The following is a 22709-nucleotide window of genomic DNA, read 5'->3' as shown; positions in this document are numbered from 1 at the left end:
ATTGTTCATTTTAATGCTGGTACAACTAAAAATATAATGATAACAACAAAAATATTTCATAAGAGTTTAATTGAAGAGCTGATATCTAGCTATTTTCCATGGGTTTCTTGATAATAACCAAAATCATTAAAGAAAACCATGGAAAATGGCTAGATATCAGCTCTTAAATTAAACTCTTATGAGCTATTTTTGTACTCAGATTGTCCACTCATTTACTCTAAAAGTGGTAATACTAGTACTACAGTGTACAAATACTAGGGCCGTCAAAATTTTAAATTGAAAATCCATCGAAATCCATCAAAAGTATTTTATTTTTTTTTATTTTTTTCTCAATCTAGGGCTCATTTTAACTACTTAATATACTTTTATGATGTTTAATTTAAAAACATGTCTAATTTTAAATTGATCATATTATTATGTTACATCTTGACGTGAAAAGTAACTAAAGCAGTCAACTAAATGTAGTGGAGTAAAAAGTATAATATTTGTCTCAAAATGTAGTGGAGTAGAAGTAAAAAGTTAAATAAAATGCATATTCCTACAGATGTACCTGGTGAAGTCTTTCTGGCACGCCAGCAGCTCCTGCAGAAACAGGATGCACGGAGCTTGGAAAAGGTGTGGCTTTCCCAGAGAATGTAAACACTCCTGAACCATCTCCAGAACCTTGCACACACTCAGAGCCTGGGCTTTGCTCAAGGACAGGGTCTGCAGGATGCTATAGACAGAACATTTGGATTATTTAACCCTGTAAGGTGCAATTGCACAACTGAAAAATGCTGAATAGAAGACAGGAGTATGGCACCCTATAATGTAACAATTCCAATAATGATATTTAAAAAATCCTGACTGATATTGTAATAACATTTTCACTGATAATGTAATACCTTATTACATTATTGAGAATTTATTACATTTTCAGGAAGTTGTTTTGTTGGTTTGTGGTTGTTTTCATGAGGTAGTGATTTGAGAGGTATGTTTAGGGGAGAGTGACCTGGGCTCTCCAGTGCCACTCAGAAGCTTATCTGAACTGGAATTCCATCAATCAGGATATTTTATTACATTATTGCTGAACTTATTAAATCATTGGGTTTTATTACATTTTCGATTGAGTTAAGTGCAAATTTGATTACATTTTCAGGCGTTATTTACAGTGGCCCTGAGAGCTCACAGAGCTGCAACTTAAGAATGCAATGCAAATACACAAAACACAAGCAAATTGAGAAAATAAGTTATAAGGTTATAATGTGAAATTACCACTTTATTTTATGATAATGGTATTTTCATGTTATAACGTGATAGCGTTAACCCACTAGTCCGTATCAATCACATTGCAGTTAAACAAATCAAATAAATTAATGATGCACCGAGTTGGTCTTGGTTTTGCGGCTAACATTAGCACACTATGATCGCCGGCTAAGGTTAGCACGCTATGATCAGCTGCTAATATTAGCATGCTATCGATCGACCGCCAACGTTAGCACGCTATGATCGTTGTAACATTGAAATTATCATTATCTTGTAATATAATAATATTACAAGCGTGTCCAGATGTGTGCATCACTTTTAAGTGTCCTCTGGAAACACTTCTGTTGTGTTGTGGTCTATTTGCAGCGTGTTTTCTTATTGTGTTGTGTTGTGGTCTTTGCAGTGTGTTTTCTAAATGCACTGTGTTGTCAAATTGATGCAGATGTTTTCTCAACTTGCTTGTGTTTTGTGTATTTGCATGTGTTTTCTTAAGCTGCAGCACTGTGAGCTCTCAGGGCCACTGTAGTTGTTACATTATCAGGAAATTATTACATTAATGGGTACTACAAGGAGGTCAGTTACCTTGCTGTTGTGAGAGCCTGGTCCTTTATAAAGTTTAGGATGTCTTTGAGTCTTGGGTAACGTTCCTTGACAGAGGGGGTCGTACGGGGCTCTTCTATAGAGCGACAGGACAGGAGGCGTAGGCGTGCCCGACTGAATGGGGCTTTACGGGGGAAGGCGGAGGGTGAGGCTGGTTCCCCTGTCTGGGAGGAGAGGCTCTCTGTGGAGCCCCTGTGGCCTTGTCTGCTGTGCCCACAAGAAGATGAGCTGTGTGCTTGAGCAGCGTTAGGCTGGCTCTGTGCTGCCCTGGCATCATTGTCCTCCTCAGACCCTACAGTCTGAGGTCCCTGAGCGGTGCTGGGCTGAAAGTCCCCTTCTGAGATAGAACTTGAGCGGAACAGTGGAGCCCTGCTGCACTCTGCTGCTTTCAAAGAGTCACTGTCGTGGCTCGGTACTCCACAGGGGGTGAACCTGAAGAGCAAGAGGCTCTTCTCAATGCACATCTCAGCTACAGAGAAGAAAACAACAGGAGTGAGCAACATTTTTTTTAAAGAGATAACTAGCAAAAGGGTGCAATATGTTTTTCTATTAGCTGGAGTCCTCACCTAGTGTTTCCGTGGTAACCTCATCCTGACCCCCTTCCTTATCGTCAGGAACATTCATTTTGCTAACGAGGTATCTCTGTTTCATCTCCAGCTGACAGGAAAAAACACAATTAGCATCATAGTTGAGTAAAATATTCAGGTATAAAGATAATAAACAAAGACATAAATCATGTCAGTAACTTACCATCCACGTTCTGATGCCGTCTGCCAATGCATACACCTGTACAAATTCTTCACTCAAACAGGATTTGCAGTCCTGATTAACTGCTTATGCAAAGACAAAAAAGAAGGGAGAAACCACATTAACCTTGCAGAACTACCAGGATAAAACACAGCAAGAAGATGAAGAAATAGAACAACTTTTGCTGGATGTTCACAGATTATAGCCAACATTACCGTAAGTCCTCAGGGCATGGCTGAGGGCTGGTGTGTGGTATATCATGGCAGCCCAAATGGCATTCACTGCTTGGTCCGTCTTTGACCCGGTGGCAATCTCATTCCTCGTTGGCTGTTTTCTGCAGGACTGCATGAGGGTCTTCATCAGCTTTGTTCTACTGTCTGTCGGTTCCAGCGACGGGTTCCAACGGGCAAATTCCTCCAGGAAGCTCATTAACTCATCAAGAGTCCAAGTATTTGTCTACAACACAGAAAAGAAACATAGTATTAGAGGCAAGCCTAGCTGCTGAAGTCAGTGAGCAATGGAACAATATAAACCGGAGAATGCAACTTCTATATAACTGGATTAACTCTGTGAACCTCAAAACCTCAGCCTTTTTCCTTAAAAAACAAAACAAAAAACAGCAAAAAAAATGCCAAAATGCCATCATTTGTTCCCATCAGAAACTGTACAGTGATACAGTGATATTTCTGACAGCCCTTAAATCAGTCATGTGTGACAAATGTTTCCTTCAGTAAAAGTAACCAAACCAAAGCTTAAAATAGTGATCTTTCTTTAAAATTACTTTATTCTAAAGACCCATTTAAAATGTAGTCAAAAATAATAATAAACCCTTAGCATAACTAGGAAGGCATGAATGACTTGACCAAGACCAACAGTCACATGACAAAAAATCAGCCAGTCTTGGATTGAACTGCAGGCTCTTTACACAGAGCAGAGAGGAGAGGACAAGAAAGGTTGTAAAGATCGGTGTCGCAATTCCCCAAATCCACGATTCGATTAGAGTTTAAGGTCACATTTTGATTCAGTTTCAAAAGAACTGTTTGTTTTTCAAGACTAAAGACTATGCTACTTTTAGACTATTGAGTCAAAAATATTATTATTTTAGTAGTAATTAAATATTGTCCTTTGATTCTTACAGATCAACAGACTGTTTGATGCCCTGATAACTGTCACATTTTATAATTCTACTTAAAAAAATTTAAAAAATCGCACTTGATGCATCTTTTTAATGTGCCAGACAAAGGGGATATGGTCAAATTTAAATTATTTATTTGAAATTTAGTACAATAACTTTTTTCACCAGTTAACTGAACAAACTATAAACACAAAAAAACACAAAGCAGAGCCACTAGATGGCAGAAGGGTTCTTCACAATAACAGCTCCACTTTTCTCACCAGCTAAAAGCCACCTGGTGCTTTGGCTTGAGTCAATGTTTTCTTCCAAGTCAAATCTATTTGTGTATGATGTCTGCAAGTATGTTCTGTTATATTTGTAGCATTGACGTGGTGTATTGTGGCTATGTGTAGCATAAACTGCAGATTTTTGGTCAACAACACACTTAAAGGGAAGACAAAAAAAGTTTACACCCTTCCCAGTTGTGTTGTTTTTCCATCATCTCTGAATGTGGCTGTGGTTATTGTGTCTGGAAAAGTGAATCTGCAGTCAACCACTAAGTCTTTGTTGTTGTTTTTCTGCCAGTGAGGCTGTGATTGCTGATCCAACTTTTGATACTTGAAATTGAAAGCTTGTTTCAATCAATGTTCTTTGTGAAATTGAAATCGTGACACCTTTAATTGTAAGAAGGCTTATTATAAATGTCAATAGCTCAAGTTGTAGAATAATTTATCCAAGATATTCAACTTTCATTGTTATTATTTTTTTTGACAGATTTAAAGGATAACAGTGTAATACTGAGTTCTCTCTACTTCAAGTCATGATTGTGCTGTTTCCATAGTGTTTCAGGACTTGAATGTCAGTGAAAAACAAGACCATGGTGAGCAAAATGAAACAGGAGGAAAAGCACCCAGAAATTGCTTTGGGTTCAGGAGGTAAAGCACATTACCTGGTCTGTGGGTGTTTTAGTCAGATTCGTCTCCCTTGTTTCACACAACCCGTGGCGCAGAATGGGTTTCCATAAAGGAGAAGACTGAACATGGGACATTTTCCCTGCTGGAAGCTCCTTAACAGTGCGTATCTCTGAAATAGACAGCAAGCAACAAATATCAGCATTTCAGCCAATCACAGAGTGAAAAACACACACAGATATGAAAAATGCTTGAGTATGATATCATTCTGAAATGGGCAAAAACAGGGGTCGGAAACCTTCATGGGCAAAAGAGCCACTAATGGCCCAAAAAGGGAAAAAGTGTCGGAATAGAGCCACAAACCTTATTTAAAGCCTTACAATGACAATAAAACAGCCTACTGAGTCTAAGCTAGCCTACCAGCTTTACTAATAGGTCATAATAAGCATTTATCAAAATGATTTTGCCAGAAAGCAGTGAGAACCAAAGTGCAAATGAGAGGCTGGACACAAAATATCTCCAGAGATTTGGAATCAAAAGCTAGCCAAGCTAGGGAAACTTAAAACCAGACTTGAAGTTGGCAAAATTAAGGTTAAGGTGGCAGGCCGTAGACTTTCGTAAGCTATGATGTACATTTAAGTTGACCTAAAAGTACGAAAAAAAGAATTTAATGCCATATATAAGCTGCACATTCTTACAATGGAAGAATGCAAATTGCTTTGGGTCTCCACCAATGTTTAATATACATTCAAATGTAAACAAATAACCGTTTCATTTCGTATTCATGTTTTGGTCACAGCCACAGGGAGCCACTGCAGATGGCCTGAAGAGCCACATGTGACTCTGGAGCCGCAGGTTACCTACCCCTGGGCTAAAAAATGTAAAAATCCCTAATTTAATGTAAGATCAGTTTTTTTTTTAATCTTTGGTGAAGGATTTATACAAAGACACGTTGTCACAGACCTTGATTGGTAAAGGTATTTTAAAAAACAAACGTTCTCACCGTGGGGGGATTTCAGGGCGAGCGTTCTGGAAGCAAGACGCCCCATCAGGCGAGCCACGAGCAGCTGCAGGTCTGACATCCAGGAAATGGTGATATCTGGCAGGCCCATGGCTGTCACAGTGAACTTGTAACCCCACTCGTTATTACTGCTATCAGAGTGGAAGAGGAACTGGAGCTGAGGGCCGGCGTCAAATGTCACCTTCTGAAGGAGCAAAGAGAAGTAGCAGACATGCGTAAATTAAATTAGAAACAAGTGTTACTTACGGAGACAACTGAACGGTTTCCCATATCACACCGTACCTTTGGCCACTTCTCACTCCCAACCTTCATGTCGTAGCGGACCTTCCCACCCCTAGAATCTGTGAATTCTAGGTAGTCGTATCTGGGAATATCAAGAGTATAGAGGATTGTTTAAAAAAAATCTCCCTAGGGATAAAACACATCTGAGTATGTGATGATTAACATCAGTCACCTCTTCTCCGTCTCACAGCGTTCATCAAACTCCACCTCAAAGGAGGTGGCACCGGGACAGGCAAAGATGCTCGTCTCATGGCGGCTGTTCTCATAGTTGTGAGGGGATTCCTTGCTCCAGGTCCTCAGCACCACTGGCTGCTGGGGCTGGTGCCAGCTCTCCTGATCCACCTGTCACAGTGACATGATATACGCAGCGAATGTTACAGTCAAAGGTGGAATGTAACTAATAACGTTTACTCAAGTACTGTATACAAAAATGAGGTACTTATTAGTGGTGTGAATCAGCAGAGGCCCCATGATACAATTTTATCCCGATATTTGAGTCACAATAGGATTATTTTCCAGAGCATTTTGCGATATGGTGAGTATTGGGATTCAATATATTGCCATTTAACTGTTTAACTGCATTTTGTGTCCACCAACCCACAGACTGACCAACAAAGTATTCAGTCAAACTGAACTGAACTGATATCAAACATGTATGGACGACAACTACTGCAGCATTTTATCAATTTTCCTCAACTTTAAACTTGACTGCTCTGAATTTTTTTGAATGAAACATAAAAAAAGCTGAACTTTGCAGCGTTATTTCTGAAACTGCACAGGATGAAAGACACACTTGTGCTTGTATTCTCTCTGGGATAATTTTGAATTGACTTAACACTGGACGATGGCAATTCAAAGTACATCCAAAATTATTTTTTTCCTCTTGCAAAATGATATTTCACGTATTAAGAGCTCTGTCATGAGCTAAAAGATACTTAAAAGTTTGTTACATTTTAAGGACCATTTTAAGGGTTTTGAACTAAACTTACACATTTGTGTAACTTTAGTTCACAACCCTCTATGCGCCAAATACTGGTCTCCATTTCCAACTCTCTGTTCATACTCTTACACTGGGATGAGAGGTTGTATAGTCAAAGTGTACTGACCTTAGAAAAGATGTCTCCGGTATCACTGGACAGGCTTTTGAGCAGCTCGACTAGAGAGGAGAAGCTCTTCAGCAGCACGCTGTGAGCGATGTCCAAAGAGCACAGCTCCAGGAGTAAAATCATCTGCACAAACCAGAACAAACATTAAGTTCACAAAGCACAGTCACCTTTATAATTGTGCAGGAGGGTTATTCGAAATCATGAGATATGAGTGTATTACCATTTGTCTGAAGACTGTGGCTAGGATGGAGCTGCCTAGTTTGTTAGTGATCTGAGCACCAGTGTACCTCCCCAGGAGGGAACCAAGGACATCTTTAATACTTCCCAGGAACTGATCCACATCTGTTCAAATAAGCATTTGGTCACTCTGAAAGCATATCCTCTTGTCCAATCAACAATTAATTTGATTCTTACCATTACATCATTCTTTCAACTGTGGGACTACTACAGGTGCATCTCAATAAATTAGAATATCATAGAAAAGTTTATTTATGTCAGTAATTCAATTCAAAAAGTGGAAATAACACATTATATAGATCCATTACACATAGAATGAAACAATTTGTGTCTTAAATTATTTAATTTCTTCTAATTATAATAACTATGGCTTACATTTAATGAAGACCTTAAAATCAATGTCTCAAAAAAATGAATGTTGCAAAAGTAAAAAGTATGTTGAATATGGAAATTTTGGCCTCTGAAAAGTATGTCCATCTATATGACTCAATACTTTGTTGGGGCTATTTGACTTGAACTACTGGAAATGGACTTTTCCATCATATTCTAATGTATTGAGATTCATCTGTAAAATTGACTGTGCTGGTATTAACACAACATCTAATAATGAAAATAGACTGCTGTAATCTTGCTGTATCTCACATTTTAGTAGGATGTTTCTGGCCAGCTCCATAGAGATAGCGGTGGAGGATCCTCCTTTGAGCTGCAGGTAGCACCAGGAGAGCAAACTGCCCTGCAGAGCCCAGAACAAGGACAGCAGCACTGTCCTGCTGGCTCCACTACTCTCATCCACCATCATCACCTCACACTGACAGACGGGAGACAAGTGAGAGGAGCATTAGAAATGTACATGGAGAGAGTGGGGGAACAGCTGACACATTGTGTGTGTGACAGTGGCCTCACCTCTCTTGTTGCCACCAGCAGCAACGTCTCCATCACTGACAGTATGGGGCTGATGTCAAAGTCTGAGGGAGCTCCTTTAGGTGGGAGCAGAAGAAGGCCACTTGGATCCTGGTCACTGAGCAGAGAAAACACAGCTGTTACTGATCTACTGTGATCTGGACCTGTGCACAAATATGATAATCTGTTTGCATGTCTACAGTCTGCTTACCTGAAGTAATTGCAAAGTGATTCAAACGTCACCTTCACCGACTCTGGTTGATCCTGTTCGGTTATATTTTTCTGCAAAGAGGCATATTATCATCATTTAGGGGTGTCCTGACACCGAATAAGATTTTACATGGTTTAATCTGATTGGTCAAGTCTTCCCTATAGTTAACTGATCAAATCAAGTTTTATGCTTTATGTGTCTATAGAAAAATAGCAGGAGCAACAGAATGGACAGCCTGTTTATTGTGTGTAGGGGCTGTGTATGTAGCTGTACTGAAATGGAGCGAAAAGATCGATAGATAGACGGATAGATCACATCACTTAGTTCAGTTTCTTAGACTGCTTGTTTTTTGTGGTTACAAACAGCTCTAGTTCCACTCCCTTTCCCCCATTGTAGCAATCCACAGACAGAATAGAAAAGACAGTAAAGTGAAGGACTAGCAGAGCAGAGCCAAACAGCTAACAGCTGATTAGCTCTGCTAGTGCTATGTTCTTATGGAAGTGCTCTGATAAATACATGCATTCTTTAATGTTTGTCAAAAACAGCAGCTTATGCTGTTGTTATTAAGCCTTTCTGAGGCTATTGTTATAATACTGGTACACAAATTTGGATTGTGAAACTGCCACAGTGATTTACAGGTACATCTCAAAAAATTTGAATATCCTGAAAAAGTTAAAAAAATGTGTCAATCATTTCAGGAAGTGAAACTCATACATTATTAGATTCATTACGCATAGAGTGAAATATTTCAAGCCTGTTTTTCTTGTCATTTTGATGATTCTGGCTTAGAGATAATGAAAACCCAAAACTCAGTGTCTCAGAAAATTTGAATATTCAATTATCTCTAAACCAGAATCATCAAAATTACAAGAAATACAGACTTGATATATTTCACTCTATGTGTAATGCATCTTTATAATATACAAGTTTCTCTTTCTGAAATAACTGAAAAAAATGTTTGAACTTTTTCACAATATTATAAAATATGAGATGTACCTATAGTCACACACTAAGAAGATTCACTGGAGGCACATTCAATATTTCTTAAATTTACAGTATTAATATTACACAGATACTGTATTTTTACAAAAATAGACTATGTATCATGATATAATGGGAGGAACTAAGAAATTCTATGTAAAATCACACGGTCCCATAAAGCTCAAATGGAATTATTTGTTGTGTCATGACCACATTTTCATCCAGTGCAACATTTGGACAGTGAGGTTGGCAGTTGGGTCAGGCTTCTTTGATCATATTGTTGAAAAGTCAACTTCTCAAGCTCACCCCTATCATCGTTGGTATTAATATCCTTTTTTAAAAATATATATACACTCACCATCATATGGAAGAGTTTGTCCCGTCTGATGCGTTTATCAGGGAAGAAAACAGCTGCTCCGTTAAGAATGGCCTTGACTGCTTCCTTATGCAAAGCTTTTTCCACTGAAGTCTCACCCTCTGGACCATCAACAACTGAAACACAGAGGTCACAAATATTATTGCTACATAGATTTTCAACTATTCTTACAAATAAAACGTGACAAGCTACTACTTTCCAAGAAATCTCTTCTGAAAAAATCAACCAAAATGTGAACCGTCAACAAAATATTTGTATTTTTCCTACAGTATGAAAGCAGACAGGTTCCTACCATGGCAGAGGTGAGTGTAGAGTTCACCAACAGCCTTTACAGCGTCAGACAGAGGCTCTGCACTGCTGGATGTGGATGGACCTGCTGCTGCTGTGGCTCCCTCCTCCGGCCCTCTGCTGTCCTCTGAGCCCCGGGGCTCCAGTGGGTTGGGCAGCATGGGGAAACAGTTCTGCATCAACTGGAGCAGCAGAACTCTGCTCTTCAGCACCTCCTCGCCCTCACTGAGACAAACACATATGATTGATTACAAATGACAACTTAATCTGTCTGCATGTGTCCCAACTTGAAGATTCTTTTACTGGTTTATAAATCTCTTAATGGTCTTAGTCCAGCCTGTTTATCAGATTTACTTTTATCCTATGAACCCTCGAGGACCCTCAGGTCTTCTGGGAGTGCCCTTTTAATAATACCAAAAGTAAAAACTAAAACCCATGGTGAGGCGTCATTTTCTCACTGTGGTCCACGTTCAGCCTCCCTGAAGACCTGAGGGCATCAGAGACGCTTCATAGTTTTAAGAGCAAACCTAATACTTAACTATTTAATTTGGCTTTCACTTGAAGCATTTTTTCTGCTCATGCATCTTAGTGTTACAACATCTTCTCTTTTATTTATTTATTATTTGTCTATATATATACATATATATATATATATATATATGTATATATATATTTTATCATGCTTTACTTTTTATTTATTATTTTCATCTTTTTTTATCTAGCTTTTTTACTTTTTATTTCTATTATTATTTACTTTTGTTTTTTTATTGTATTTTATTATACCTTACTTTATTTATTTATTTATTTTTGTGCTTTGTTTTTAATGGGATGGGTTGGACGGAGGGTCAGAGGTGGAGGGTTGGAGATGGGCAGAGGGTGTTTGCTTCTTTCTATGTTTTATTATTATTATTATTATTATTATTATTACATTATTATTGTTACATTTCTCTTGTATGAAAAGTGCAATAGAAATAAAAGTCTGATTGATTGATTTAATGACTGAACAATGATCATTCTAAAAAGGGAACTATTGCTGTGCAGTTACTACTTACATCTCCCTGAGTTTACTGTAGAAGTTCCAGAAGAGGTCCAGGCCCAGACCAGAGAAGTCCAGAAGATACTTCTGCTTGAAGTGAGAGGCATCCTGCAGAAAAGGAGGGAGAAGGTGTCAGTCTTCAGCAGTAAGTGCCCGTTCAACCTCAACAGTTCAGCGGTACAGTGAAAGGACTTGTTGCAATGCTTTCTAATTGCTGGAAGTGGACATGCTGACCCATAGACTGTACATAAAGACAGATGACTTGACAGCTGGTACAGTCATGGAAAAAAAATATGAGACCACCCATGTTTCCTTCAATTTCTTGTTCACTGGTTTTCTTGATAATGATTTTGGTTATTATCAAGAAAACCAGTGAAAATGTCTAGATATCAGCTCTTAAATTAAACTCTTATCAGCTATTTGTGTTGTTATCATTATATCTGTCCAAACAGATGTACTTTTAGTTGTACCAGGCATTCAAATGAACAAAAAATTGACATTTTTATCCCATGACTGTAGATCACAACCACCAAACAGTGGTGGGGTGGTTAGGTTTAGACATGAGGAGTGAGACTGGTTAACATGAGAGTAAGAATATAATGGTAGGCCAATCAGAGGCACAGTAGGCAACAGTACCAAAACCACGCCCCCTTTCTGTTGGCAGACACGAGCCAAACTAAAAATTGTGTTTGATGCTATAAAAATGGGGTTTGGCGTCTTGACTAACAGATGAAGTGAGTGGGACCTCACCAGCCGACCACTGCACAGACTAATGTCACTAGTGTCAGATTGCAGCACTTGTATGTGAGATATTTTGTCGTCATTTCTGGACTGACCCAGAAATATGTTGGACCAAGTTAAATGTGGTATTTTGGAAGAGGACCATAGTCCTGTCTCTATCTCAGCCGAGTGATATAGGATAGTTGTACTCAGCATCTAGTTCTCAGTATCTCTTGTTAGTTTTGTTTAAAGTGGGATCATTTTAAAGATTAATAACAAAAAATGTTTTTACACCAGCCATTGTCACTATTGGCCCTTTTGTAGTATACAGGTGCATCTCAATACATTAGAATATGATGGAAAAGTCCATTTCCAGTAGTTCAAGTCAAAAAGCCCCAACCAAGTATTGAGTCATATAGATGGACAGACTTTTCAGAGGCCAACATTTCTATATTAAAAACATACTTTTTAAAATTGATCTTTTGTAATATTCCATTTTTTTGAGACACTGAATTTTAGGTCTTCATCAAATGTAAGCAATAATTATTATAATTAGAAGAAATTAAATAAATTAAGACATGAAATGTTTCATTCAGTGTGTAATGGATCTATATAATGTATTATTTCCACTTTTTGAATTCAATTACTGTCATAAATACACTTTTCTATGATATTCTAATTCATTGAGATGCACCTGTAGCTCCCATACACACAAATACATAATACAGTGTATTAAGAAGCTTGCAGTATTTCCAACTAAAGAGGTGTACTTTAAGGTCACCAGGCTTAAATATATTCATAGTTTTGCTATTGAAATGATTACTGTAGTTACCATGTCTCGTGTAAGTTGTTGTATGAAGAATAGTGTCTTGTTAAGAAGACAAAGGCCAGTGACAGCATCACAGTCGAAGCTCTCTCCCTCCGGACTGAGGTCGTCCAGGTCTCCAAGCTTCTCTGCTCCGGGACACAGATAGCCACTGAAGGTGAGGGACTGCACCCCAAGGCGCTCAGCGGAGTCCTGCCTGGTGCTGAGGAATTTTACCATCAGGAACTGGGAAGACAAGGAAATAGAGACGTAAGAGCTGTGGTTACTTGATAATGACAGAAAATTGAAAAGGATGGGTTTTTTAAAGAATATTTCATTATGTAGCAGTACTATTTTTAATGTTTTTTGAGATACGAATAATAACATGTCTAAGTAACGCAACACGCGATTATACAACAACTGTTTTAGGGGTTTAATAATGAAAAAAGAAAAAAATGTGTCTTGGATGCAGCATGTACCTTTGCAACGCGACACTGCTGCAGCTTGATCTCCACATCGTTCCAGTCATCCTCAACCTCAAACCAGCCAATCGGCTCGTCCTCCGACAGTGTTGGAATCTTTGCACTGCAGGTCAGGTGACAGCATGGTGTGTCAGCCATTCATACACAACCACCAGGGCAGACCCCCACACTGCTGAGGGCTTCCATAACTCACACATGCTAAATACTTTATTAGTATTATCATATTAGAGTGAAAGAGCATGTCGTATATTTAGCCACATGTGCTCTGCTATACCAGTAATCTTTTAGATGATCATAGCGGTTTTCTCTTTTTAAGGGCTTGTCAACTTGTAAATCAATAAACACAAAAGCATAAACTAAAACGTCAGGGATAATAAAACTCAAAAGGGATCCTTACTTGTCTTGTACAAACTCTTTGTAGTCCTTGTAGTCCCACGTGTCGTACTTTTTGAACCTCTTGAAGTGTTTCTCTGCGTCAAAAGGGTCTTCCTCCTTGTACACAAACACCAAGCCGCATTTCGCTCCAATGGCTCCTTTTCGCACCTGATCACACGAAACAAAACGTTGAAGTGATGTTTACAGGAATCCTGTCACTGTTGTCAAAATTGTAGTAGAAAGCCAATGGGAGCCTCACTTTGATCGACATCTGAGTAACTTGAAAGTTACTCTGGTCCTCTGTGGACAGGATCACACTGGCTTTCTTCCTGCCACTTTCTGTAAGAAAACCTTTGGAGCAACACAAACATTTAGTTATACTTGAGGGCTTGTTCATTCTCAACCATTGTGTCTCACTGAGTGCATTTGTTGGCCTTTTTATTTAAAAAAAAATCTTTTACCATTTTGACTATGTAAACGCATATAACATACAGTCATGGAAAAAAATTTTAGACCATTGTTTTCTTCAATTTATTGTTCATTTTAATGCCTGGTACAACTGAAGGTACATTTGTTTGGACAAATATAATGAAAACAACACAAATAGTACAAAGAGCTTAATTTAAGAGCTGATATCTAGACATTTTCCATGGTTTCCTTGATAATAACCAAAATCATTATAAAGAGAACCATGAAAAATATCTAGATATCAGCTCTTAAATTAAACTCTTATGAGCTATTTTTGTTGTTATCATTATATTTGTCCAAATAAATGCAGATTTAGTTGTACCAGGCATTAAATGAACAAGAAAGCAAGGAGAAAGCAAGGGTGGTCTAATCATTTTTTTCATGACTGTACATTTTGGCAAGAGTTTTGTTTCTTTTGTTGTTTGCTAATTTAATGGCAGACATTTTTGTCCTCTAAGGACATCAGAGGAACATTTCTAAAGAGATGGATTAAACTAAAAGGCATTTTAGTTAAGTTAAACTATTTTCTTATTGAATAAGAATATTGTCAGTTGTACCATCTCCAGTAGAGGACTCTGTGAGCATGTTCTCTGGTCCTGATTTCTCCTCTTTACTCTTCACATCACAGGCCTGGAGGTGCAACTGGAGGGGCTTGCCTGTAATTAGATACAATGCATGACAGTGCAATTTCTATGACATCATAGTTAATCATTTTCCACACAGGTTATAATCTCATTCCTATACTGGGAAGCAATGATCACCAGAGCTGCAGCTTCGTAACAGAATTAGCAATTTTCCACTGCATACTCCACTAATGCACCTCCTCGTTGTAGACTAAGCACTTTCTCTCCTGAGTCTATGGTTTCAAATGCACGAGAGTAAAAGAGGGCTGGTCACGTTACCATTGCGATTGAGGAGCCGCAGCCTTACGGATGCCATAGACACGATGAGGGAGGAGGCCTTGTACTCCGTCTCTAAATGTTCACTGATGCAGGACAGGGCTTGGAGCACTTTTGCCACACTGCCTCTGGCCAGAGCAAATGCCAGGAGGGTCAGTTCTGCATCAGGACTCACACAGCAGCTACACAGCAGCAAAAAAAACCAAAACAAGTTACTTTTAAGGTGCTTTTAGTCACAACAAATGATCATTTCAGAGGTATTTTGGCCAAAGAAGTATCATTTTATGCATGGTCACAACAATGTTCCCTTACAACTTAAAAGGATAGCTTTATAATTTTTCAAATGTCAAAGCTGGAGTACAAAACTTCTGTCTTCCCCCTGTGTGTGTGTGTGTGTGTGTGTGTGTGTGTGTGTGTGTGTGTGTGTGTGCGTGTGTGTGTGTGTGAATCAATTGTAGTAATGGTAAAAACTGGAAGAGGTAAGGGAGAAATCAAGATAAGAAACAAGGCCACGGTGCAAACGAGGCAGGTGTCCTTGAAAGCTCTGCCAAATAGGAAAGGATAGGTGATGGTTTTTGAAAGAGACGTGCAGGGATAGGTGCAGGCCTCGACAGAAATAATGGTGGAGGGGTTGAAAGTTTAGCAAAGGGAACAGCCAATAGGGGGACGAAGAAATGACACAACTGTTTTTGAGGCGTATGAGTTGACCTTTTTTGGAAAGATGAGCAGAAGTAGCCCACCAATGAGGATTTGTAAGTGACGGGTGACAGACACCCGTCCGAGCGGTTGATGCCAGGCTCGAATCAAACACACCACTGACGATTAATGTCATCAAAAGATGCTTTTTTTTCCTCAAAAGCCACAGGTGTCAAAGCTGTGTTGACAGGAAAGAGGCAGACTAGAAAACCGCAAAACCAACTGGGGCATCAAGCCCACCGTGGCCTCAGGGCAGATATGTTTTTTAAGGGCACAAAGCCAAATTGCTAGGGCACGAGGGCCATGGCCACTATATTTTTTTATTTAGGACTGAGCTTACTAACATTATTGTGATGTTACTTTTTCCTGTGGAAGTGGTTGTACTGCCCAGTCTGGAACCAGGGACCTTTCCCTGCTCATATATTGGTTGTTGATTGTGTAACGTCACTGCGACTTGCAATAATATCAAACGTGTTTGATATTATTGCAAGCCTAGGAAAAGGCTGATATGAAACAGAGCAGATTACTACCTTAAACTTAACGATGGAGATGACGGGAGCGCCTTGACTCCAGTAAAACCCCTAGATTTACTAAAGACTTTCAGTTTTTAGTCTGGGACTGTGAAAATCTTTTGGTGTAAGCCCAGCATTAGTCATATGAAACACATGCGAGCAGTCTCTCTCCTACTGACATAGCAAGGAAGTTCACTCGGTCATTAGATAATAATTTGTTTAGTTTCAGCACATTGCTCTGCGTTTTTTTTTCTTTTCCTACATTTTACTAAAGCAACAATGTCTATATTTTATTTCATAATGCCAAAACATTTAGATTTAAAATAAATCTTAGTCATAATTGTTTCTATTGAGGATGAGGATGCCCCCTAGAGGCTAGGCCCGAGAAAGCTTTACCCTTTTTTCCCCCTTATAAGAGGTCCTGGGTGTACCATCATGATTGACAGCTGGCTTTGGGTCAAGTGTATGGGCGGGGCAGCTTTACTGTGGCTCCACATGACACCAGTGCAATATGGCAGCGCCTGTATCTAGTATATTTTTGCTTCATTTTTGTACAATGGAAAGAAGTGGAGACCTGTCATCCATTCTGTATACAGTCTACAGGTACTCTGTATCTCTAATAATGTTAAATATATGTGTAAATTAACAGTCAGTAGTAATATTTTTGATAATTAACTGATGATATTATTTCAGTCATGTTGCAACTGCTTATTATAAAGCCCCTGGCCGATACTGAAGGATTTACAGTACATCAAATGGAATGGAAATAGTGTGTCATCAACCCCAAAGAAATCAATACTTTGACTTTCGCCTGTTTTCATTGAGATGATGTCAGCATTATGAGCTCAGTGTGGCAGTAATGAGTGAGTGTGCGGGTCCTTACTCTGCTATCCTGAGGAGAAATCCGTCCACCTCCTCCAGGATGTTCAGAGAGAAGAACTTGGGGAACTCTGTAGATGACGGTGTTAGGGACAATGGTGGCATGTGTCGTAAGGCTTTCCTAGGGAAAAAAACAGCACAAAAAGCCTTTTAGAAGCCAACACTGAACAAATCACAACACTTCCACACAGTCATATGTTTCTTTCCACATGTGAAACCATGAGTGGTGCGTCTTACTGTGTGCTCTGAAGAACAGTGTGGGCCAGTGCGGGGTTGGTCTCCATGGACGCGGTGACCAAGGAGGTGAGGAGAGACAGGTACCAGATGGCTGAAGCATCCGAAACAGACACCTCTTTACTCTTAGTAATCTGATAACCCAGCGTCTTCAAGCCATGAATCCGTGTGTCACATCCATCGCTCAGGCACCGCTTAATGTTGATTTGGATGTCTGGGGTTAGGTGAAGAGATAATGTGGTTAGCAGACTGATGGAATACATTGTGCAAAAATGCCATAATGAGCTGCTTTATCCTCTGAGAACAACATAAAATAGATGCTGATGGAGGGAGACACAGACGAAACGAATCACTTGTGCTAATAACTATAAGAAGTGAAATCTGTGCAAAGCCAGCTAATGAATTTCAATTTGCTCTTTGAGACATAGAAGATCATTCACAGTCACAAAGCACATCATCATTTACAAAAAACAAAACAAAGCCGTGACATATTCAGACTGTAGTTAGAGCTGCAAACCACAGCTGCTTTTCAAAATACATTGCTGAATTTGTCAAAATTATCTGAACCTCTCCTAACATTTGACCGTTGTTGCTCACAGCAGCCTCCCTAAATCCATTCTCACTAGCTGCTATCTTCACTCATACCGTTATCAGGCTGAACGATTTGGAAAAAACATCAAACTTTGATTTTTTTTGACTGATATTGCAATTGCAACATTCACAACATTAGAGGTAATTATCATTATCATTGAAAAATGTCTCTAAATTATTATGGTGTGATTTCCTTTGCAACAAATGTAGCAAAGACAAGAGAACAGCACAGCTCTGCAGTAGCCCAATACTTAATTCAGAATTTTATTTTGACACATATTTAGCCTTTAGTATTGCGCCTCCTGCAAGTTTGACATGCATTAGTCCATATTGTGATTTAAATAATGTTCCATTAATTGTTCAACCCTAAACCAAGTTTTCGAGTTTTAGCCTTGCTTTTGTGTAGCTAAGCAACTACTAATAAAAGGTGAATGTGGGTAACAATTCAACAGCAATGTCTCTTTCTAGAAATCATGACCTGGTTACTGAAGACAATCCACAGAACTGGAACTATACTGGAAATAAAATTGTTCAGACATGAAACTGCTCCCAACAAGGCCTGCAGGATCTTGAGTGACGGGTTATGATTTTTGGAAAGAGACTTTGCTGTTGAGGTTTTTAAATGCATTGTTTTTGCCCATTTGAACCGCACAAGCCGAGTGGCATCGAGTTCCATTATTGTATATCCAAAAGACGGCAGACATTTTCACTTGGCAACTCACACCAAAACAATCTAGACTAATATATAGCACTACAGGTAAGAGGAAAAAACATGTATTTCTGATTTGTGAGTGAACTGTCCCTTTAACTGCTGTCAACAAAAAAATAAACAAAAACAAAAGAAACACCTCTACCTGGATGTGATGCCTAGATAGTAGATCAATTAAATCCCAGGCTGTAAAGCACTTAACCATTAAACTATCTATGAACACAGCAGTGCTCTTCTGTAGCTGTCAAAAGACAGCAAGTTCATTCACAAGCATTAGTGAAGGAAGACACAAGTCAGAGATACATAAGCACTAATGTAATTAGTCAGGCTGACAGGTGGTGACTCACAGGGGTGTGTAATGTTGGCATTCTCCAAAAGAGCTACATAGCCGGTGACATTGCTGGGGATGCGGATATCTCTGATCTCCTGCAGGGAACGCCGGTTTTTGCCGACAGCAACTGAGACGAGCTGAGGCATGTAGCTGTGGTCATTAGAAGCCACGGCGATGGCTAGACGTCTCAAAACCACATCTGGTTTCATTTTCAATCTGGGAACAAAAGAGAGACGAGTTTCCACCTTGGAATTTATCACACATGAAGGGACCAAAAAAAGCTCCATGACAATCAGCTGCAAAGCCTCGAGTCACACATTTACAGAGCAGATGGCCTTACCTTATCCAGTGTGAGCGTGCGCTGCCATCCGACTGCCAGAAAGAAGCCGTTTCCCCATTTGTCATCTTGTAAATGTCTGGAACATTGGATGAAGCTTCTATTGTGCTGTAGCACTGTGTGACCACCTTGACTTTATCCACCTCTGGATCTCGGTCCAGCTCTGCTCTGTACTGGATATCTAAATCTGATTGAAGACATAAATATAGATGAGGAGGACACTCTCTGTCATTTTCCCAAAATATACATGCAAACATTGAGTTCAAACTCCAAAGCTCTGGTGTTCACCTTTCTCCTTCTGCAAGAGGAATTCCAAGAAGTCCTGGACCACACTGGACCTCATGGTGCAGATACTGTTGTAGCCCTCTAAAATAGGGAAGGGGATGGCACTGCTGGGAATACGATTCCTGTGTAAGAATTTAAGGATCTTAGAGGCATGTGCCCCTAGCCGGTCTTTGTTCTTGGAGAATATATCAACAAAACCTGTGAGGAAAAAATATAAGAAAAGGGGTGGAAAGAAAATCAGGGCCGACTGCTGACAATACATATTCAGATACTGTTAAAAGGCAAGATGCTGGTAAACAAATCACATCTCATACCTGGAGTTAGGGAGCACGCCTGTAGCTGTCTTATCACATGACTCAGCTCTCCCTTTAGATTAGCTCCATTGGAGTTCTTCAGAGAAATCAGCATGCTCTCTACATCCACCACCCCATCCCCCTCTGCATCGAACTGTCCAAACGCCTGAGACAGGGACAAACACAGTACACATTGTTAAGGTTATCACGACCATCTAAATCCAAGATTCAATCGGAACTTGGATTTAACCTTTTGTTCTCTGCACTGAAGGCTACACTACTATCAAGTTTCATAAAGATCAACAGATCATTAGTGTTATGCCCTGACAACATTCATTTACATTTAAATAAATAAATAAAATCCAAATACTTGTTTTAAAAGACAGGCTACATGGTTTCAATATGATGATCAATATGATAAACGGCCATATTTTTCTGAAATGTACCACCCTAAGACCATATGGTAAAATGTTTGATTTCTCCTTTCCTGCTTTTGATTTTGATAAATGAAAGTGAAAGCTCATTCAAATTCAGAATTGAGATCCAACTCCCCTACACACTGTGATACTTAATCTTCTGACACATAAGGGTGTAATGATCTCTGATCTGTATCGTTCTATCAATTAATTGATCAGTGATCCAATAGCAATGATGCAAAGTGAAAATATTGGTAAATGGACCTGCACTTATATAGCGCTTTTCTAGTTGCTTTGTGACCACTCAAAGCACTTTACACTACAGTCTGCGCTCATTCACTCATTCACACACATTCATACAGGTGGCAGAGGCTACCCTAAACGGTGCCACCTGCCACCATTGGGAATTCATTCACACACTGATGAACGCAGCATCAGGAGCCATTTGGGGTTCAGTATCTTGCTCAAGGATACTTCGACATGTAGACTGCCATGGTTGGGGATCGAACCACCAACAATCCAATCAGTGGGTGACCGCTCTACCAACTGAGCAGCCACCATATCTTTAAGATAATTTTAAATTCACACATTGAGATTGTTTTTCATTTATGTATCCGTGATGACTCAGTAATAAAAGTGTTAGGTCCTATTTTAGTCTCTTTTCATGAGTTGACAAAAACACTAATTCTGTTAGGGCATATGCTATGTCAAAATGATATCAGCAAATATTGTACTGTTATTGTATCATGATAAAACTTGTGAATCACACCCCTACTAAAACAATAACTTTCATTCCTGAAGCCCATAAACCTATATGTTCATAAATTAAAGGACAAACAGGCCTACAATTTGTATACCCAAGACATAGGGTACACAACATGCTCTACATCTACTGCTTGTTATAAAGTTATATACATTATGTCTGTTTAACAAATAATCTTTTGAAAGTTAAAGTGTAGGTAGTGCTGTACCACTGACTGCTCACAGGCGTTTGATTTTTGAACCAATGTAGCCTATACAGTGGCATTCCATGTATACCTGCACAAAGCCAAATGCAGACTAAAGTACACATTCATTAGTCTACCCATTATTCTGCAAAGGCAACCTTTGGTTAAACAACAGATGTCAGCCAACAGACAACAAAGCAGCATGTTATGCTACAAGAGGCCAAAGCTGGAAACGCTGTGACAATAAACCTGACAGGCAAAGGTGACATCAGAATACCTCATTGCACACACTGGAGATAACTAGATTACAGCATATCATGCATTACTTATCACTCATCATAAATGGGCATGAAAACAGCTATAAACCTTTCTACCTGGGACAAGATTAGCATGTCATGTCGTTACACTGTTAAAATAATCTGCTAAGTAATTTTTTGTCAAAATTGTTGTTGTTTTTTGCCTAAATCATCTCCTCATGACACTGGCCACCTATGGAAAAATCACCTACATCCTCAGTTGATCAGATCATGTGATTTTTGCACCTTTAAGGTAATGGCCTATGTCAAGTGTGTGACTTAAACGGATTTATTATGCCTCAGTCGAAATAAAATATGACTTAGGCAGTTTTTTAGCATGCCTTTGTGACAAGAAATGGTAACACTTTATTTTGAAGGTGTCTACATAAGAGTGACAAGAGCGTGTCATAAACATGACATGGGGTGTGTCATGAACATTAATGACACTTTGAAGTAACATTAATGCTTATAACACTTGTCATGTCATGTTTCTGACAGGCTTGTGTTTGTTTCTTATGTAGACACCTTCAAAATAAAGTGTTACCATATCTTGCTTAAGTCACAAAAGCATGTTAAAAAAAATGCCAAAGTCATTTATTTCTCTTAAGTTACATCATCTACACACAGTGTTATTACTATGCCAATAGCCATCCTTTGTTACATCCTTTTTGAGTGAAATGATCAATAAATGTCATATGTTTCACTTTTGGTGAAGTTTTTTGTGTTTCCTGCAAAACTTGAAAAAATGAGTTAGGCGGTTATTTTAACAGGGTGACGATATACCTCTTCACATTCATCTCTCGGGGCATCTCTGCTCTCCAACATTTCACAGAATTGTTCCACATTGACGGACTCCTCTCCTCGGTTTAACCGGTCCTCCAGCCACCGCACCAGGACACCTTCGTTCCCAGCCAGGACAGACTCACGAATGGCGACACCTGAATCGCTAATGCGAGCCGCCGCCTCTCTTAGTTTCACTTGCTCTAGGAGTATCCCGGGGCTGGGTGGTCCACCGGTGGGCACGGACAGGTTATTCGATCCCCTTCCGCTTCTCCCAGAACCGGAGCCACCACCACCACCACCACCAGCGCCGCCGCCGCCTCCGACGGCAGTGGCCGCAGAGGCCGGACTATCTTCCGCGAAGCCGGGGCTCTCCGTTTCCACGTCGTCCTCGTCGCCGCTGCCTCCACCGCAGCCGCTCTCCGCGTTCCCCATGTTTGTTTCTCCGACCTAGGGCCCCCCTGAAAATCTCTGCGGCCCACTGGGCGTCAGTTTCGGATCGGTTGTACCGGTCTGTACACAGACCTCTCTAACCTACAGCTAGAGCTCTGTCGTTCACTACTACCGCATTGACGTACTGTACGTCAACGTGCCTGCCT

The 22709-nt window shown here is 39.6% G+C and overlaps 1 protein-coding gene across 1 annotated transcript in view; it reads right to left on the bottom strand.

The window, feature by feature from the left end:
* The window catches only part of zzef1 (zinc finger, ZZ-type with EF hand domain 1), a 49513-nt gene extending 26838 nt beyond the window's left edge, over window positions 1–22675 (bottom strand). The window contains exons 1-30 of the mRNA XM_059352112.1: window positions 22114–22675; window positions 19693–19837; window positions 19382–19576; window positions 19097–19280; window positions 18773–18972; window positions 17129–17339; window positions 16896–17012; window positions 14808–14986; window positions 14463–14561; window positions 13697–13788; window positions 13460–13605; window positions 13060–13165; window positions 12608–12826; window positions 11072–11163; window positions 10024–10244; window positions 9714–9847; window positions 8375–8445; window positions 8167–8281; window positions 7906–8071; window positions 7247–7368; window positions 7027–7149; window positions 6093–6262; window positions 5921–6002; window positions 5621–5822; window positions 4656–4789; window positions 2808–3048; window positions 2596–2675; window positions 2412–2502; window positions 1828–2314; window positions 551–715 (exon numbers count right to left, since the gene is read on the bottom strand). Coding sequence (XP_059208095.1) covers window positions 551–715; window positions 1828–2314; window positions 2412–2502; window positions 2596–2675; window positions 2808–3048; window positions 4656–4789; window positions 5621–5822; window positions 5921–6002; window positions 6093–6262; window positions 7027–7149; window positions 7247–7368; window positions 7906–8071; window positions 8167–8281; window positions 8375–8445; window positions 9714–9847; window positions 10024–10244; window positions 11072–11163; window positions 12608–12826; window positions 13060–13165; window positions 13460–13605; window positions 13697–13788; window positions 14463–14561; window positions 14808–14986; window positions 16896–17012; window positions 17129–17339; window positions 18773–18972; window positions 19097–19280; window positions 19382–19576; window positions 19693–19837; window positions 22114–22545 — 5021 coding nt within the window. The 5' untranslated portion in view covers window positions 22546–22675. The remainder of the gene's footprint in view (window positions 1–550; window positions 716–1827; window positions 2315–2411; window positions 2503–2595; window positions 2676–2807; window positions 3049–4655; window positions 4790–5620; window positions 5823–5920; window positions 6003–6092; window positions 6263–7026; window positions 7150–7246; window positions 7369–7905; window positions 8072–8166; window positions 8282–8374; window positions 8446–9713; window positions 9848–10023; window positions 10245–11071; window positions 11164–12607; window positions 12827–13059; window positions 13166–13459; window positions 13606–13696; window positions 13789–14462; window positions 14562–14807; window positions 14987–16895; window positions 17013–17128; window positions 17340–18772; window positions 18973–19096; window positions 19281–19381; window positions 19577–19692; window positions 19838–22113) is intronic.
* Window positions 22676–22709: the final 34 nt, after the last annotated feature.

The sequence above is a fragment of the Centropristis striata genome, chromosome 15 (assembly GCF_030273125.1).
Source record: "Centropristis striata isolate RG_2023a ecotype Rhode Island chromosome 15, C.striata_1.0, whole genome shotgun sequence".
Classification (NCBI taxonomy): domain Eukaryota; kingdom Metazoa; phylum Chordata; class Actinopteri; order Perciformes; family Serranidae; genus Centropristis; species Centropristis striata.
The sequence above is the reverse complement of the archived record's forward strand: the minus strand, read 5'-3'. Positions and strand labels throughout refer to the sequence as shown.